Here is a 19,641-nt window from a genome sequence, read left to right as displayed (position 1 = left end):
CAGGAGGAGAGAGCACAGTGTCGTCTACTTCAAAGGGTGTCAAGGACCTGCCGTGAAACACCCGCTCCAAAAGCGAACAAAACATGAAGTACGCATCGTGCAAAAGAAGCTCCAAAATGACACGCAACAGGATTTACATTCCTTGTCTGCTGGCAGCTTGAGCTTCCCAAACAGTCTTAGAATCGGTAATGGTAATAAGGTGCTACTCACCTGGCATCCTGACACACCTGGTTCTCGGCCATACACTGAAAATGGACCTCTTTCAGAAGATTTACCTGAAAGTCACAGTACAGAAAAAAAAAAATGCTTAGATGACATTCAAAGGGCTTCCAAGAATTCAAATATACTAAAGTAAAAATCAGTAATAGCTTTGGAAAACATCATTCTCTCTATATAATTAAATACCACATTTACGCATGAATGTGATATTTATGATAATGTAGCAGGTATATAGAGAAAGCTTCAAAGGTATTTTAACCAATTAATATAATTCTGGTTGTTACCAATATATAATCTAATAAGCAGTGTGATCTGTAAGGATTTCTTCTTAGTACTTAACACTACTCCACAGATGAAGATGGACTCTAGGCTGTAATACAGTATGGGCAGCTGAACTCGCTCTTGGCACGATGAGCAGAGGACAGCCACATGACTTCAAGAGACATTCTAACCCTGGTCCTTTATTTGGTCACAATTTTATGATCACACCAAACAGAGATATAGCCTCATTAAAAAAGTATAATAATGCACTACAGAACAGCTCCATTGCTTCGCATCATTATGGAGATCCTTCAAGGACGCTCATCACCGAAATATTGATTACAATAAAAGATTCTCCTAAAGGGCTCCGTGTAAAATGCTTACATCAATGTCATGCATGCGAGTGGATTCTGCTGAAGCAATGTGCCATGAAACAGCCATCAGGCGAAAAACAAACAAAACACAGAGTACGCAAAATCATCTGAACCAAGATGGATCATGCTGCTCGCATTATCTAAACTCAGCATTTTTCCCCTCTTGAAAATATGAATTGTACATGAAATGATAAACAGCTCTGACTAAATCATACATTATTCTTGGCAGATTTTCAAAAATTACAGGAGCAAATGTAGCACTGAAACTAAATTGTTTACTCTTGGGAAAGGTAAATATTTTAGCAAGTATAACTGCAGCAGGGATATATATTTTTTAAACTATCTGATCTTATCATTTGTCATGCAATAGAAAGGGAATGGCATGAATGGTCTGGACCTACGCACATATATATAGCATGTGCACTGAGAGGCACATTTCAGCTCTGAGCCTGCTATTAGTACAAGGAAGCTGAACATGGTGGTACAGTTGCATGTGTCATGCAATCAGCTACAAAAAATAAACCTTCAAAGTACAACTAAAACTACCCAGAATGAGCGAAGAAATCAGGAAAGGTGGTTTAACTGACAATTTTGTTTCCTTTCAGGGTTAACAGAACTCTAAACATGATCTAACATATCTGGGTTACCTTTCCTACGAAACGAATGCACATTTGGTTGAGGGTTAACAACTACACAGTTCCTGCCACCATAATGAGATAATGCATCTGTTTGATAAGGCTGATAGTCGTGTAAGAAAAAAAAGGCAGGGTGAGAGGAGCAAAAATAAAACCTCTTCCCCACACCGCAGTGCTTCATTTATCACCACTGAACACATAAATTCCATTCATTATGAATTAGAGGTCAATGAGAAAAAGCCAATAGACAGGCAAAGCATTAATTGCGTATGAGACGTTCACACTTCCTCTTTGTAAATAACCTGTGGTACAAGCTGTTGTGTGTGAACTGCCGGGACTGTACACTGACTTGGAACCACACGCTCAAGGTAGCCTCAGAGATGCACTTAGCCTCCTGAGTGTTACCGAGCTAAACGAAGCATTATAATGTGTTGAGGGACTTACTATAATCTGCAATGCAACTGAAACTGAGGGGAAAACATCCCCCAGGATTCAAACTGTAAACAGGCGTTTAACTGTTTTAGAGCAGTTACATGCATGAGCAGACAGTGCTAAGAATACAGCTCCAGTAAACAAAGATGTTCCGATTCGCAAGTCACAAGTCACCATGCTCTCTGTCATCACAGTGTTTACATCATAGATCTCTACTTAAAAAAGAGGGAGCTGGAGAGGCTCAATGTCTTTTAATTAGAATAAACAACAACTTTATTCTGACAAATCTCACTCAAGATTTTAGAAAGTTGATCTGGAGGAAACTCATACCGTTCTCCATAGCCCAAGCAAACTTCTGTTTTCTTCGAACAGTTGTTTAAAAAACAAATTTATTTTTACATTAAATGGCTAATGTTCATGGTCAACTAGACAAGGGGGAAACAGACCGTGTTTAATTTATTAATATTTTATAATGAAGGCAATTAATTTCAGTAAATTCTTCTAAATTCAGTGCATTCACTGTACTATGTGAGGAATGTTGGTACTATGTGAGGAACTTTTACAATCAACATTGTGATTTCTAAAAATGTACCATCAATAGCACAAGCTTTTCAGCCTTTGAGAAATATCATCAATGACTTTGAGCACATTTTAGTCAGCAGTGTCTTAGAATATTAAAACAATCAAATATAATTGCTGTTTCACTTCAGTTACAGTTTAACAAAAAAACAGGTAGGTCAGCTGAATAAAAACAGTATTTAGAGAACCTAAACAGCATTCTCTCTGTTCTCTCCCATTTTGGATTAATCCTATAGGTGTCTGTCCCTTACGGGAAACTTACTTTCCTGATCGCTGCGGAAAATGCTTCCGGTTATGTGGAGCAACAGCATTAGAGACATTTTATGTGTAAAGATGTTTCCAGGATCTCCACCAAAAAAACGCCCACAGCAATTGAAAAATATGAAATTACGGTAAAGTCAAAAAGAAAAAAGACAAGATATGTGGAAGTGTGTGTGTGTGGGGGGGGGGGGTGGATTCCTCACTGCGGAAGATCCGCATCAATGGAAAAACCCCACTAGGGATGTGAATCGACAATGTAAGACAGTCCTGCCATTCCTGCTGCAGTGTGCTGAAGCGTTACTGGCGCGGGAGTGTGCCAAGCGTGCTGCGGGCGGCGCGGAGGATGTCAAAGGGGGCCCGTGCCAGCCAGCGCAGCTGTGCGGCCCCCGCGCCCTCCTCCTGCCCCGCGCGCCAAGCGGCCGCGGCCCAGGCTGGAGATAAACCCCCAGGATCCCGCGTAGAGGTCGGTGACGGACGGCCGCGGCTCCTCCGACCCCGTCGTGTTATCTCGGCGTATTCTCCGTCTTCGCCCCGCGCCGTGTTCAGGAGTGACAGGCATTCAGAGCAGCGAACCGCTCTGCAATCAATAACCCCCCCCCCTCTCCAACCTCTCCACAAGCCACCAGTAGGCTCCTGCTCTTGATAATAGAGAGCATCAGACATCATGGGGCAAACGGTGACAACAGTGATTCATATCGCAAAATAACCACAATTAAAAAAGGGAGGGAGAAATACGTGCAGGATGCCAGTCAAACATCTGCACAGCCACCATCTCGCAGTACGGTCGTCTGTATTTAGTCCTGTGCTCAGTGCACAGGGTGGTATGCTTCAGAACTCCAGCATATTTTGATTACCTAACGCATGAGTGAAATTAGCTACTTCCTCCGTTCTGCAGCAAACAAAAGTAGTCGGTGCCCAAGCCGAGTCTCAGGTCTAAGAATTAATATTCTATTCACAAAACACAACAGTACAGATGCTGGATTTTTTTTTTCAGAGAAAGCTGGCAAGTCTCAACAGAAATGCATGTAAATACTACAGTGTTTGGATGGTGCTGCTCTTGTCTGCTAGGATTTAAAATTTCAGTATTTGGGCAGACGTTTCTGTTTTTCTCAACAAAACATTTTCTTGGAACAATAATGAAACAGTAACAATTATAACACTAAACATATCTGTAAAGGTGTTAGAAGACTGCAGCACAAAACCAAATCCAGCCCTTTGCACAATATACAATTATAGAAAATGGAGATGTTTTCAAAGGCTGGGGTTATTTGAATAAAAGCTCTTGTTTTTTTGCCGACTTCTCGGCACAATAACTAACTTGATCCTTGAATGGCCTAAGAAACCTTGGTTCCACCTACATTAAACAGAAATTAATTAAATTTTCAGCACTCTTTCTCCTTGAATTGCGCACTGATGCCTTCTTCAAAAGGGCAGCAGAGTGAGAATAGAGTATAGTATTAAGCTGTCACATCTCAAAGTTACTTTGTAATTAACCCATCAGCTAAAACCTTTTAACTTTGGGCTAATGCAACCATGGATTAGTGAACATTAATTGTGTTATTTAAAAAAAAAACTCAAGGTAAGTTATTTTATTAACATCTACAAATTCCATATAAAATAGTACACAAAACTAAGAAATTCTTTCCACCCAATGTTCTACCCTAGTGAAAGCAAGGTGGAAATCCCCAAGTATAGAAATCAAACTAACTTTTTGAGCTATTTCAGGTGTTACCAACTGCAGGTACCAGGTGATGACTAGTTGTTAATTACATCACAAAAAAAATGGGTAAGCCTGCACTTCAGCCTCTTGGTTACCCTCTTGTCCAAGGATTCTGCAGCTCGTTAGAGCCGAAATAGATCATTTGGATCATCATCTCTGCTATTCCTCGCACACATTCCATAGAGGGCTACGTGCAGAGAGCGAAATGAAAATCTTCAAGGGGAACCGCAATCCCTATTGCTCAGATCGATTTTGAAATCTCGGTCACAAAATAAATTAATTGACAGCAAAGGAATATTTTTACAAATTTCAAATCAAGCACAAATTCGCAAAACTTGTTAAAGCGCTCCAAGTCGCCACGTTGTCACATACCCCTGGGTCTGGCCACAGGCGAGGGTGGGAGTGCCCCCGAACTGTGACATGATGCAGCCCTTCCTGCTCACTAGTCACTGGGATGACTAATGAGATGTGATGCGCAAACGAATAAGTACAGGTTGTGCAGCAGACGTTTCACTGCAGAAATGTCCCAACGTGACCTGCGTGCAGAGCTAACAAGTAAGCAGGATTTGTCCGCAAAACCGACTGGAAGGCGAGAGCAATATTTCTCTTGGATTAAAATAGATGTTTTCACAAGCCTGCTTGTTTACAATGTAACAGGGCTGCTTCACGTCACATGAAGTTCGGTTGCCTCGTTCCAAATCGCAGAATACGGTGCTGCGCATACCTGGCAACTATTCTGTGATGCATATTGGAGGCTTTACAAGTTACTGTGTATGTTTTACTCCTGTGGTTTGAAATCATCAAGGCTGATTCTTTCTAACTCTGACAAATATAAAAACAGCTTCGTAAGTCCCCTTTAAACCGGGCCGCCGCCCAGCGGGCCCAATGTAAAGGTTCTGATGATGCTCCATGTGTAGACGCAGAGCATGGAAAGCAACATGGCAAGAAGCTAGTAAATCCTTTACAGCACCTGAAGACCAAGCCAATCCCAAAGAGATAACCAGTGGATCAAAGCTCACTAACCTGTTGCAGAGGAAAAACTAGAGAATTCAATGGATTTTTTTTTGCAAAGACTTCAATTTCACTTAACTTTAGGATCAGAAAAACTGATTCCAATTATTATGGAACATTTTTTTTTGTTTAGCCGACAGGCTGTTATGTGCAGTGAATGATGGGGTGGAAAATGAGCACGTCACACTGTTCACACTGTAAGCCGAGAATACACCATCACCATCCAGCTGCTGACAGGGTTTAACAGCCTCTATAGCCCTGACATCAGTACGAATCCTCAGCCCGGCACAAATAAGAGAACAGCTCCTTCTAAAAAAGTCCTCTTAATAACAGGAAAATAACAAGACGAGGAGAAATGTTATAAATGAATTTCCAAAGCACACAAAAATATCACAGCAATGACAGTGCAGAACATTACCTATTAATGACAAATTTAAACTCAGCTTCCCTCGTTATTTTAAGAACGTTCCTCGCACGTAGAGATGTAAAATTAACTGCAGGCACTTTGAAGAGATACTCTAATGTAACCTAAGCTACTGTAATAAATCATACTGAAAATGATTAAAGTAATGATTCACGATTCAGTTTTTTTTTCTTTTTTAAAAAAACTGACTGCACATTTCAAATAGTCAGACCTGAGAAGAAGCTATAAATACCGGACTGAGAAGAAAAAGAGAAATCGCTACACAAAGTGATTTTTAAAATAAAACTAAAAGAGGCTGTGAGACGTGCAAAGGTTTCAGTCGGATCCTCTGGCCTACAGATATTTTGTATTTTGAAGGGGCTGAACTGCTCATGTTTTGATGCTCCATGAGGTAGTGATCTATAACTCTCGGGGGACCAATTTCAAAACCCAAGCAACAAACAGCCAATTAGTAACCATGTTATACAGCCTTTCAAAGGCATTCCATAGCCTCCTTTGTTTATTCTTTGTGCTAACAATTCCAGAGCAAAATCTGCGCTTCCTAATTTTGGCCAGGGAAGGAGGTGGAAATTAAGTAAACCAAAATGGACATTTCCTGTATCCTTTTTAAAGCATGAACCTGCGATCCGACCGCATTCCGAGCTACAGAGCATAAAAGCTGCAGGAAAAACCATCTCCATGCCCCACAATCCATTATCCCTGTCAAGTTAATGTTCCATGTTGAACCATATGGCACGGGTGCACATTCAACAAAGGAAATTCCTTAAACTTGTTATAATCAGCACTTTCAGCCATCCAAAAAACTGACATAAACAGCTTTATTGTGTTTGGTGCAATTTTCTGTTAATATCCATGACAAAAACAGGAAACGAGGCAGGAAATGGAGGCGGAATGTGGGGGAGCTGGGAACTTAAAAGGCAGAAAACACAAAAACACATAAAGACCAATTAATCACACTGGGGATCCACAAGCAATCAAGCAGTTTTTTTTTGTTTTTTTATGACACACCTATCGAGAATTTCAGAACTGTAAGAAACAATCTAAGCCCCAGCATATCTGTTATATCATTTAAGTTTTTAAACGTCTTACAAAATAACTATCATCTGCATCAAACCGTTATTAAACCGTATTTTAAAAAAAAAAACGTCTGCCCCACTGCAGAGTCTTTGGTGTTTTTTGACAGGTCTTCCATCGAAGCAATTAAAAGCTCATCTGAATGCAGCCTGTCGGTAGGTCAGAGATGAGTTAAGGCTCCCAGAAGCCCCCAGTACCTGGCAGTGCCCAGTGTATCAGGCTCATGTCAAAGTACAAGTAGAGCAGAGCTGCATTTCGGCCCCCGCAGTGACAACAATAAAACGCTGAGAAAACACACTATCAAACCCTGAGCTCAGCATCAATTTCTGTTAATTACAGCCTTGTCAGGGACGTGATTATTCAAACAGCTCATGCAAATGTTAATGAGTCCTTATTTGCATATTTATTTTTTCCTTTGTTGAAATGTCATTGATTATTACATTCTACGATGATGAATGCTGCTGCTGATGCGCTCTGATATGTAATTAGTCATTAGGTGGAATGAATAGATCAATTAAAAAGAGAGACTGGGATTAAGAGAAATCAAACAAGGAATGAACGAAGAAAAAAAAAAAACAAGTCTTCTAAAGGTGACTCATGCGCCGAAAAATAAAAGGCTTCTCTTTAATAGCAAAGTGGCTGGCTCTCAAGTTCAGCATGGAAGGTATTTAAAAGTGAAATGCTAAGCCGATATCAGATTCTAAATGTGCAGCTGGATAAAAGGTAATATATATTACGAAGCACATAATTTAACATTAAAGCCCTCTTTTTAAAATCAGCCGGTACAAATCCCCTCCAAGACGACTGAAAGAAAAAGGGATTTAATTTCTCGTTTAGTTCTTTTCTACACCTCAGTGTTTCGGATTACCAGGGGATTTTTTTTTATTTTCTTCCCCTTTTTTTTCCCCCCGCAGACAGATTATTCAAATGGAGGGTGGGGGGGGGGGGGTACGACAACTTCGGCCTGTTTGTGTCGAAGCCGTTTTTTAAAGGAGTGGGGTCGCATTTGGCCTCCGCAGTCTACAGCTTAACTATCCTCCAGCCAGTACTTGCTATTCACAGATGAAAAAAAAAAAGGGGGAAAAAAAAACACATTACTGCAGACCAGATGGGAACATTCCACATGACCAAACCAATCAATCACCTCGGTGGGGCGCAGGTGCATCACAGCCGTGCAGAAACACACCATTTCACAGTCTATCGGGCACAAACACATGGTCACCAATCAATGGCACCCTAAGGACCTCCAAGAGGGGGAGGCTCTCTGGAGCCCTACTGGTTCATGCCTGATGACTTCATAATCACACATCATTTCATTCACTGGAGGATACCAACTAGCAATCTAATAACCTTCCCCTGGAAATGATCACGATGCGCATATTAATAGCGCGGGTGGCACTGATAGTGGAGTGATCGACCTCACAACGCGAGGCACACGCAGAGCCTGCAGATCAGAGGAGACAAACCTAGAGCCAAAAAAAAAAAAATGAAGAGGCGGAAAAAAAAGCTCCTTTATGTCTAGGGAAGGATATTCCATTCAGTCCGAGATCAATGACAACATTATTCATTGTGCCACATCAAAGTTTGTGTACACTACGTGCATCTAACGCAAGGCAACCGTTAAACAATAAGACACCAGCCAGCTGAGATGAAGGACGAGGAAGGATGAGAAAGGTCAGGAATTTTGATCTAGCTCTTAGTCATGTAGCTCCAAAAGCATATTCTATTACACATAAATCACAGTCGGACCCAAAACAGATGAGGAATGCATACAATCGAGCAGCACCGCAAAAAGAAAAAAGGCATGTTGTGAATGGGGTTGGCAAGTCTCTGCCAGGGGCTTTACAGCTTAGGGAAAAGGCAATAAAAAAGGGGGAAAAAATGAACATCCTCTCGGTTCGTGATTTAATTTTATTTTACTAGGTTGCTTTTCCTTCCTCTGCTCAACTGAGCCACTGCAGCAGAGAGCAGCATGTGAAAGAATTTGATTAGCACAGCGCAAAGTGTCAGAGCCAACCTGCAAGAGCTGCTCGCAGGAGGCTGGCCTGGCGCGCGGGTGACTTCAGGCTACCCTGGTGACCAACTTCTGCTAAATCGGGGAACGTTTAATAGCAAGCCATCCGTCGGCATCTCATTCATTTAGCGCCGATTTCTGTCCCACCTCGCCAGACACTTTATTTACTGCTCGTGCAGGCTGAGCAAACGCAGGGAAAGGTTGTGTAAATGAAGCAAAAACAAAGGAGGGTGGGGGAAGGATGATGGGGTGGGGGGGGGGGGCTGGTCCCGCTTGGTAGAGGTAACCTGACAATAAGCCGCTTAGACGAAGCGCAGAACCGCACGTGACGCGCAAGTGCAAGAATTAGTCAAATGAAAAACTGAGGGGATAAATATAGGCCACTGAAACACAGCTAGGCATCACATGCAATTAAACTTAGGCCACGCCGCCAAAGGCTCAGTTGGATAGCAATGAATAAAAAAAAAAAAGATCTAATATGAATGAAAAGGACAAAGTGCAGCATTATTATATACTCTGGGGACACATCATCAGTGATTAAACCCTCCAGGTTGTATTATATTACACTGGGTTACATCTGTGGATTCCATGTAACAAATTATAAACAAAAAAAATCAGTTATTTATTGGCTGCTTGGAAGCCGAACATTCGCATTTGCAACTAAAAGCCAGCCCAGTTAAAGACAAGTCAGGCTTGTATATCTATGAATAAGGTTGCCGTGTTAAGGTGCACTGTTTCCGAAACCACCTTTCACAGCACTTGGCCAAGTGCAGCAGGAACACCTGATGAGATGGCAGCCTGGAGAATACATGTGCACACGCTTGCAAGAGCTAAGTAGATACACCCTCCTCTACCTCCTGATCGCTTTACCACAACTACCGCCTGATTCCGAAGGGTGTGCAGCACGCGAGGATGATTCAGGCGACAGGGTTTCCTGCAGCAAAGCAGGCCAAATGAATCCCACCAAGACTCATTCTCAGGCCTGTCATCTTTCCACTGCTGCCCAGCCACTCCAGATTTCAGAGACTGACAAAACCTGTGTAATATTCGGTGCAACAGGTCAGGTACTCTGCATGTACAGGGGTTGCAACAAGTTTTCTTTCACAGCTCTATTTCATTACGGAAAAGCAAAAATAAATAAAAGAAAATGAAGCTTGTGGAACAAACCATCACAGATTACAAAGTGAAACACAGCAACACGACACACACCACTCTTCCCCCCGATGAACAAAATTCATTTTACGCACGGTTTGAAGTCCACAACATGGAACCAGCTAAGGAAATCCCAGTTAACCAGGGGGAACACCCACTGTCTGTCTCCAGAGCTGACATGTACAAGGTCTTTAAAAAGACTAATCCACGCAAGGCTCCTGGCCCCGATACTATCCCTGGTCGTGTCCTGAAGGGCCTGCCCAGATCAACTAGTGGACACCTTCACGGACATATTTAATCTCAATGCACAGTCCCCTCTTGCTTCAAGAAAACCACCATCGTCCCAATCCCCAAGAAACCAGAGTCTGTGTACTCAGCCCTCTCCTCTACTCCCTATTCACCCATGACTGCATCCCCAGGAACGAAAGAACCTCCATCATCAAGTCACCCTAACCACAACCTGTTCTCTCTACTACCACCCGGAAAACAGTACCGAAGTATTCAGACCAAGACCACCAGGTTTCGTAACAGCTTCTTCCCCCAGGCAGTAAGACTGCTTAAACAGCCAACCACAGCAGCCGCCTGCAGTCACCCAAACGGCTGCTGGCGAATAGGCAACCTCCTCGAACTGACAGGTGCACCGGCGCCCTGCTGTCACTTGCACTCTCAGGACACATAAGAAGAGCGCTAAATACCTCCTATCCTTGTGTTACTTTTGCACAATCTGTAAATTGCAATTGTTTAATTTATTGTATCCTAATGTTAATCGAATCCCTATAAATTCTATCCCTCTTAACAAAGCATTTCATTGCCGACAACACCGCTGTATGTTGTACAGTTTGTGCACTGATGAATAAACCTTGATTAATTGACTGATTGAAAGCTTCCTCCAAAATAAAGTAATCCTTTCCACCAATCACACCCATTGCGTCTCGGAAAAAGCAGAAGAGGTGGAACCAGAAAGTATGCTTGTTTTACATGTTCCGAACATCTACACAACTTCAGGTGGAACACATTAATAACAGGAACGGCAGAATTTCATGTGCACTGGCCTCCCACTGAATGTGGGGACTCCACAGTTAATTAGCAAGTTAATAGGAAGAGAGATAACAAGAAGGGCTGGGAGCCTGGCTGGTGCTAAGTCTATTACTCATAGATAGAGCGATGCAAAAAAGATTAAATAAAATTACACTGTGGATCAATGAACAATTAATTTCAACAGAACAAAAATTACAGAAGTTAAAATCAGTTAAATGACAAGTGATTAAAGCCCTGTAACCTTAATATTTCAATTTTAGCATCCCTGTCATCTGTATTCAGATGCTGCAGAAATCCACAGACAGGCTCTGGTGCCATGACCGTTTAAGCTGTGCTGCAATGGTGTGGCTTGTGTTTCTGTGACACTCCCCAGCTTTTCTTGAAATGCCAAATATTTTTTCCATTCAGGTTTCTTTTGCAATGAAGTCTTGGGATCACACTGTCCAACACGCCTACGTCAACTCCAGTTAAATCATTCAGAACGCATCTGGAGCCAGACAGACACAAGACAGCTCCGACACTCAGCACGACACAATCCGGTTAATATGAAAACACTTGTATCTGGGGAGCACTGACTGATGACGACTGTGCCCTGCACATAACTTCCAGTCCAACAGATGCTTTATAAACGGGTATCGGGAGACATGGGAGTCGCATCAGCTATCACACAGGTTAATAGAAAGAGGAGACTTCATTTGTTCCGACAAAGAATTCTTTCATAATGAATCACTGCCATTCAATGTGCTCTTTTATTTAACACTCACAAAGGTTTGTATTGGCAACAGCAGCTTGTTTGTGCCAGGGGAAGAGGTGCTATCAGTGCCCAGAGAGGGTCTTGGACATTGAGGGAGGACTGGGGAGGGGGAAAGAGAGGGGAGAGAGACCTACACAGGTTTCGAATGCAGCTGACACATTTACCCACTTGACTCAAGACAACTGCATAACCGAGTTCAACAGCCCCAACCACCCACCCAAATCCAAACCCACAACCACTACATTCTTTGTGATGTAATGAGCATGGTATTCCTCTTAACAGTGCTTTCCTGCTGAGCCCAGTTCAGGTAGAATGCAGAAGTAGTATTAATTCGCTTCTTTCACATTAAGAATGCTTTAAGTGATTATCAACCAAAGCAGCGATTTAATTTATCACTATTGCCACTGCCTCCTACACCGAGTGCAATTAATACAGGCAGCAAGGATTTGTTGTTGTGCTGTCCTTTAGTCTGGTGCAAGGCAAAACACTGCACAGCTGAAATGATTGCAGCTCAGCATGATTTAGTCACCCTCATACTGCAACTGCCTGCAGGACTTTGAAATCCATGCTTGCCATAATTATAACTGAAATGCGAGCAATACACTCAAAAATGGGTTTTGATGTGTCACTCGGCCTTCTATTAAAAAAGAGAGCATAACTAGAAACAGAAAGAGACAGAGGCGGAGGGAAGAAGATGTCTTTTGATAGAAGAGCCAGAGCTGTTCCTCCTTGCTGTCGCGCTGTGAGAATGAAACAGGCCGCGCTTTTGGCTTGGGGAAGAACAAAAAACATGTTACAGGAGGACACAAGGGCTGCCAGGCAGAGGCGCACCCTAGAATGTCTGCGCACCCCCCCGCGTTCTAGAGCACTCCAGCGCAGCCTGGCGTTCTAGAGCCGCTGCAGTTGTCACACGAGACGCGTTACATCACCGCGGCCTGGACCTCCCCCCTCCCCTCTCCCCCCTTTCCTCCAGAAGCCAGCGGGTCCCGGGGGCGGCTGGGAGCCACGCTCCCTCTGCCCCGCGCAGCTGATTCCGTGCAGCTGGGCAGGCCGGCAGCACACTTACAAGTGCCTGGGGAGGGCAGGGCCAGCGGGGGGAAGTGTGCCCTTTCGGCTCTTCATGCTCCGCTGAGCCCAGCAACAGATAAACACACCCTGCAGCTCAGCAGAGCGGCGTGCTACAACTCCTCCACTTCACTCTGCCACCACCTCGACACTCTCTCCACTTGCTTCTTTTGTTGCTAGCCTTGTTGATCTAGAACACCTCTGTGCCCAAGTCTTGACTTCTTTTCAGGCTTTTTTTATCCAATGCTAAAAAAAATGAAATCACACAAAGCCTACGTTATTATATACAGGACACGCTTATAAACACATTCGGCAAATCTACTGTGAAAAGACTATTCACACTTCGGCGAACAATTCTACATAAGGCTCCCTTTCTGTAGCTTTGTTGCAGAAGTTAAAACACATAAGATAAAAAATGTCCTTTTTGAAGAAACAACCTTGTCCTGATTTCACTCCACAAAACAACTTGCGCCAGTTTCCTTCTCCACTGGATGTCCGCTGAAAGAAAAGACTGGAGTGCATTTGCTCAGTGTTTAACGTGGTCTAATTTCTGTCTGTCATTCTCGCAATTTTCAAAAATCTTTATTCTGAGAATCACTGAACACCAAACTGCTACCCACAGTCGAACCGAGCAGAGTGTCAGCACTGAACACGGTTACACCTCTCCTCGAAAGCCACATTTGGTCAGAGGTCAATCCGGAACGACAGATTAGCCGGCATCACAAACGCTCACAGAACAGACCACAGAGAGTCTAGTGCTTTAACAGCTGCTCACACATACAGTACGTGAGCACAGACACTTGCTCACACCTGATAAACGCAGCCCTTAATACCCTCCGTCCCTGTTGGGGTGGAAGAAAAAAAAAGACACTGACAAGGGGAGAGCCTGGCATTCCCATTTTCATCCCGGGGCCCGGTGGAATACAGCCTGGGAATCCCTGGGAGCTCGCCTGCTGAGGACAAGTGGAGCGGAGGAGCCGAGCCCGGAGATCAGCTGCGCTGCAGAGAGCAGCCTCCCAGCACCTGTGACCTGCGCCGGCGCTACCTAGCGCTGCGCACACCTGATCGCCACCTGACGACAATCACTGCCTCCGCCACAGCTGTCTGCACAGAAGAGGAGAGGAAAGGCTCTCAAGGGAATGCGTGGGGGAAAGAAAAAAAAGGCGAGCGGACACCTGCTTCAGTAACAGAGCACAGAGGACATTTACTTGATGTGGGATTTGGCGCTGTATGATAAGCCTTAAGGAATAATTTAAAAAAGGGGGGGGGGGGAGAAGAAGTGCAACTAAGGCACTTAAAGAGATTGATTTTTTTTTTTTGCTGTTACACAAAAGGCAGGGAAAATGCAGCTTGGCTACACTGTCGCTTCTGTATACAAAAACCCTAGGCTACAAACGCTCAGCACACTTTGCATTGTCACTAAACGACTGCATAATTTAATTTCCTGGAAACCCATTAGGTTTCATCAAAAGAAGATGAAAAACAGATGAGAACAATTCTTCTGTGCAAGGAGAATTCATTTAGCACAATACCTAGCGAGATGAGGACTAACTGCAGCAAATTCACTACATGCTTCAAATGAGTATGCAAATGTACAAAATTAGTGTAGCAATGTGGTCTTTTCTCTTAAGAACATAAATTCTAAACATATTTTACTTACTTCTAGTTTTTAAGGTGCCAGAAACTCACTCATGCCACAACAAACCTTCCAATCCCTACATACTGTACAGCAGATGAGCATTTGGCTGTACTGGTCCTTCCAAAGGCATTTCCAATAATAATTACAATCAGTGGAAGCAGAAGTAAGACAGTGGTGCTTTGGCAGGAAACACTAACAGATCCAACCGATGAGCACGAATGGGTTTTGCACAAATTATTTACACCCCACCTAGTGCTTTAATTAACAGACAAGGTTTACTTGCATCTCAAGAGTTCCATGAATTTCATGGGAATATCTTGGGCATTTTTAGAACAAAATAAATATCCACATTCGACAAGATTCATTTTTTGACAAACCGAGCAGAGCTTGACACCAAACACAGACACTGACGGGTAGGACTTACATCTATATTGAAAAATGATGTGTATATAAACATATTGCAGTTTTCCCCGAGAATGAGAAGGCTCTGACATTGACTCTGACACACAGTATCTAGAATTTTTTAAGGTTACACCATTTGCCAAGAGGAACGCAGAGAACGAATCATCCAACTATTCAGGATCTCCAAGGAATTTCTGTCCTCTTCTTTTTAATTTAGCCAGTCTAATATGGTTTTCCTCCCTGCTTTGCTCACCAATTTGGAATGTCCAAATCTAATTTCACATCCCCACATGCAACCCATAAGTGAGCAAACAGGACCGAGAGTAAAGTGCATCTAGGGAATAGCTCTGCCCTAAAAAGAACAGCTGCTTTCGAAAAATTGGTAAACAAAACCATTCGCTGGCACCGGGCGATATATTTCGAGGTATATCATCGGATCCGCTATGACACAACAAAAAGACACGGCAGACAGGCTGATAACATCCCCCCAGCCGCTTCCACTGGCGCTGTGGTGGACTATGGGACGTGACACGTCTTTAAATCATTCCCACCCATGTCGTTTCGACGATTAAAAGGAGAAAAGGGAGGTTTGACTGCCGGAGTCACAGAACTGACCTTGAGAGACAGCAGTCGTGCGAGCATTTTATTTGTAAGATTAATTTATCTAGCTCATGCTTCTATACCAATCGTTTATACAATATGCTTTTTACCGGAGCGCCACTGGGGTGGAGAACCCTGGAATAAGGGATCAAGGGAACAGTGGTACCACGTCACCCAGAATGCACACCCACAGCCCCAGCCACACCTCCCCACTGCTGCCTAAGCACTTCAGTCAGCCTGTCTCGAGGCCCACTTGGAACTTGAGCCCTGGAGGCCAGGCCTGGCTTCTTACAGTCTATTAGCAACAACTTAATAGATTTTATCTGCCTGGAGATATCATGAGTGTTTAATAGGTTTTTAATTGTGATCCCCGAGACAACAGTTAGCCCAGGGACAAGAGAGGCACCTGAGAATCACATGGTAGAACAAGAAAGGAGTCCAAGAGAATGTATGGAAATGCTGTGTCAGATCAGCCCTTCAAACCAAGACATCTCACAGAAAACGCTGTGGAGTTTTCTCACTTGGCGCCTGGAAAAGGCCTCGCCAGCAGATCTTAAAATTTTAAAACTGAATGTAGTACCGATCCACGGATATCCCAGATATATCAGTCCAGCAGATTATGTAAGTTAGATAAACTCATACAGCACAGGTCTGACAAACAGGATCCAGAACATATAAAATAGTAGCAAAAAAAAAAATCAAAAACGAAATCCAAGTGGCTAGACTGCGAGGAACAGTACTCATACAGGCTCCAACCATTTCTCTGCCTAGCCAACCCTTCCAACTTAAACCCCCCAAACTTCTCCTTGACTCACACATGAGTTGCAAGTATTGTAAATTAACAAGAGAGAAAGGACATCTTCCAGCAATCATGTCCGTGGGCTTTAAGCGTCCTTGAAACAGATATTTCTGCCTGGATCTCTTTGATGTGAAATCATCGGCCTGACTGAAGAAGAAATCCAGTCTTGTGACATTGAGTTTGAATGGTTTTTCTCTCGGGCTACAGCCACACAGCTGCCAGTCACTGAGGTCTGATTCCCTGTTGCAGAACAGCGCTGCTTTCTTTGAAGTCCCTGTCTGTTTCAGGGGTGGTGTATCTCAGGGGGTCACGTGCATCACAAATCAGCCAGGCAGCAGGGCGCAGAAAAGGTTCGGCAATAAAATTTGGAGAGAAATTTGAAGTTTCTGTAGCAAAGACAAGAGATTCGTTTGTGGTGCGCTTTGTGTATTTTTCCACTTTAGATGTGATCATATGATGAGGTACGTGCATTTTCTTCTAGCACATTCTTCTTCACAGCTCATTCAAGGTGGCAATATTGTAACAACATGATATCTATTAACGCTCTTCGGCGTTCATATTCTCCGGGTCGGCGGGGGATGGGAGAAGGCAAATTTGCTATTCGGCTGAGACGTTCCACCTCGAGTTTACAAATGACCAGCCAAAATCTACTTCTGGAAATGTCGCTGTGGCCCAGGGGAAGCCTGAACCAAATCCCGAATTCCAGACAGCAAGAGAGAGCCCGCATCCGAGTCAGCGGTGGGATCCTTGTGCTTCTCCCAGCTCAGCGCTTCACGGGAGCCGGGAGCTGCGCCCGCAAGATTCCCTGCGCTCTGTGCAGGAAGAGGCACTCAATCATCCCATCGTGTCAGGGCCAATAACTAACTTGTTGGCGTAAGCTTAGCAGAAGGCCGAAAACCCTTCACTCTCTGCTAGTATAAATGCAATCAAGGCCCAGAACCGCCAGCCTCGTGCGCACCTCTCTCAAGAACACTCTCCTTGTATCCTTCACCCTGAGACTTGACTGGACTTTAACAGCATGCAGGCTCACTGGATTTAAAAAAAAAACAAACATTTTTTAAATGCCTTTTCCAAACTCTTCTACTGCATTCTTCAAGTATTCTGTAAGCTCCCCGTCAAATCTAGTGAGCATGTACATATTAATTCAGTGCAAAACGGTGGAAGGATGCTTTGTATCATGTTTCAAGTCAAGAAAAACATACATCTTTCTGAATGGAGGGCATGAAAGAAGTACAATCTGAATCAGATACACCGCAAATATTGAGTATTTTCTAAATATACGTATTTATCCACCTCATTCCAAAAAAAGTCACATGCTCTAGTCTAAATTACTTGAAACAACTCAAATAGGGAGATATAGTACGAGAGTCAGTGTAATGACTTGGGGAGACAAAAGATACCATCCAGAACTGCACACAATTAAGAGCAGCAAAGAGAGAGGAATGTGGTTAAATTACCCCAACTACTGTAATACAGATGCATTAAAGATCTTATTCTTCCTAACCGACGTGGAGAGCTGTGCAGAGATGGAGTTCCTCAATCAGCCCTCCCTCCCCCCCAGCGACAAGGACGCTGCTGTAGTCCCATCTCAGCAATAGGAAGGCCTTCTCACTACACCAACACATCAACAGGCACAGTCTGGAAATCCATCACTTACAAAGCCGCATCTGAGCTCAGACAATAGCTTCGCTTCCTGTGAGAAAAGCTTCGGAAAAAATATGAAAGAGAATGGAAATGATTCGTTTTGCCGTAATTGTTCATTACAGAGATCATTATCGGGTCCACTTGCGTGAAATTCTTCTCCCGCAATTGTGCGAAAGATCTCGCGAACAGGGCCTGAATAATGAAAGGAAGACACTGACACCCTTTTGAATCTCCCTTAAAAACACCACATTGCCAAATTGCTTACACTTCTATAAAGATGATTCTTGCGACTCCCATTCAGTTCCAAGGGGCTGTGTGCACTGCTGTCCTGTGATGAGGAAGGACTTCAATTACTGTTGTCAAAGATGACAGCTCTGAAGCTATGGATGTAATATATGCTAATACAAACAGAAGCAAAATTCTGCCAAAAGTAGGGGAAGGAAGACATGCGCCCGAGGGTGAACACTTCAGCTTATTTGCTGGCTAGCAGTCAAACAACAACCAACATCACAATTCAGAAAAGGGAAAAACAAATTTCATACATCACTTTGCCTCAAATTGACTTTGCAAACCATAAAATGCATGAGGTTTAAAGTATTTTAAGAAAGAAAAGGCAGTTTAAGCCTGATAAACAGTTTGGCTAAGGAGCTCTGTCCATGGGACTTAAGCACAATGTTGAAATTGAAAGAGGCTGCTCATTTAGGCCTATTCCTGCCACAGAGGAGAGAACACAGGGGATCAATGAAGATACAGCACTGAGCTCCAGAAGTTGACATGACACTGCAGAATGTATTGTGACAAACCATAAAGCTGCGCTGGGTGGCGTAAAGCCTATGGAAAAAACAGTTCTCATATCCAAACTTGGAACTTCAAAGACGCTAAAAGAGGATTGCTACATTATTTTTTTTCCAAAGCAATAAATATATATTCTTGCATTATTATAGTGTCCATGCAAAATAAAACAGATTTACACATTCCCCATAGCTTTCAGGCAAGAAACTTATATGTCAATAACTGTAATTCAGTTAAATGCTTACCTAAGGTCCTGCACCTTTCATCTGCTCAATGTTCTTGATAGAATACAAAATGACACGGAATTTATTTCCAAATGTTGGAAAAAACACTATAATACAACGTTTCTATAACGTATAATTTTTTTGTCAGTAACTGTAATTCAGTTAAATGCTTACCCAAGGTCCTGTCCCTTTCATCTGTTAAATATTCTTAATGAAATACCAAATTTCCAAATGTTGGGAAAAACACTATAATGCAAGGTTTCACACCAGTTGTATTAAATATGCTATCTCACCTCATCATAATTCTATTTTTTTCTGAAAGCTGATACTCTGAAAAAAAGTTAATGGAATACATTTTTATAAACTGTTCCAAACCCAAACATAAAAATAGTTTCAACAAAGCCTTGTCTTAAAATATTTATGCATGTAATTAATGTAAATGACCTTAACATAAACATTGCCCAAAACATTTTTCATATTTTGCATTACTGCATGGAGAACCTCGTATATATGAATTCTAAATACTTC

The 19,641-nt window shown here is 42.9% G+C and overlaps 1 protein-coding gene across 2 annotated transcripts in view; it reads right to left on the bottom strand.

The window, feature by feature from the left end:
- The window catches only part of tcf12 (transcription factor 12), a 119,122-nt gene that overhangs the window by 56,080 nt on the left and 43,401 nt on the right, over positions 1–19,641 (bottom strand). For both annotated transcript variants that reach the window (XM_088920988.1, XM_088920989.1), the window contains exon 6: positions 211–275. In XM_088920988.1, the coding sequence (XP_088777114.1) occupies positions 211–275 (65 nt within the window). The remainder of the gene's footprint in view (positions 1–210; positions 276–19,641) is intronic.

This window comes from Atractosteus spatula, chromosome 7 (assembly GCF_055471065.1).
Source record: "Atractosteus spatula isolate fAtrSpa1 chromosome 7, fAtrSpa1.hap1, whole genome shotgun sequence".
Classification (NCBI taxonomy): Eukaryota; Metazoa; Chordata; class Actinopteri; order Semionotiformes; family Lepisosteidae; genus Atractosteus; species Atractosteus spatula.
Note: the sequence above shows the minus strand (reverse complement) of the source record. Positions and strands in the feature narration are given on the sequence as shown.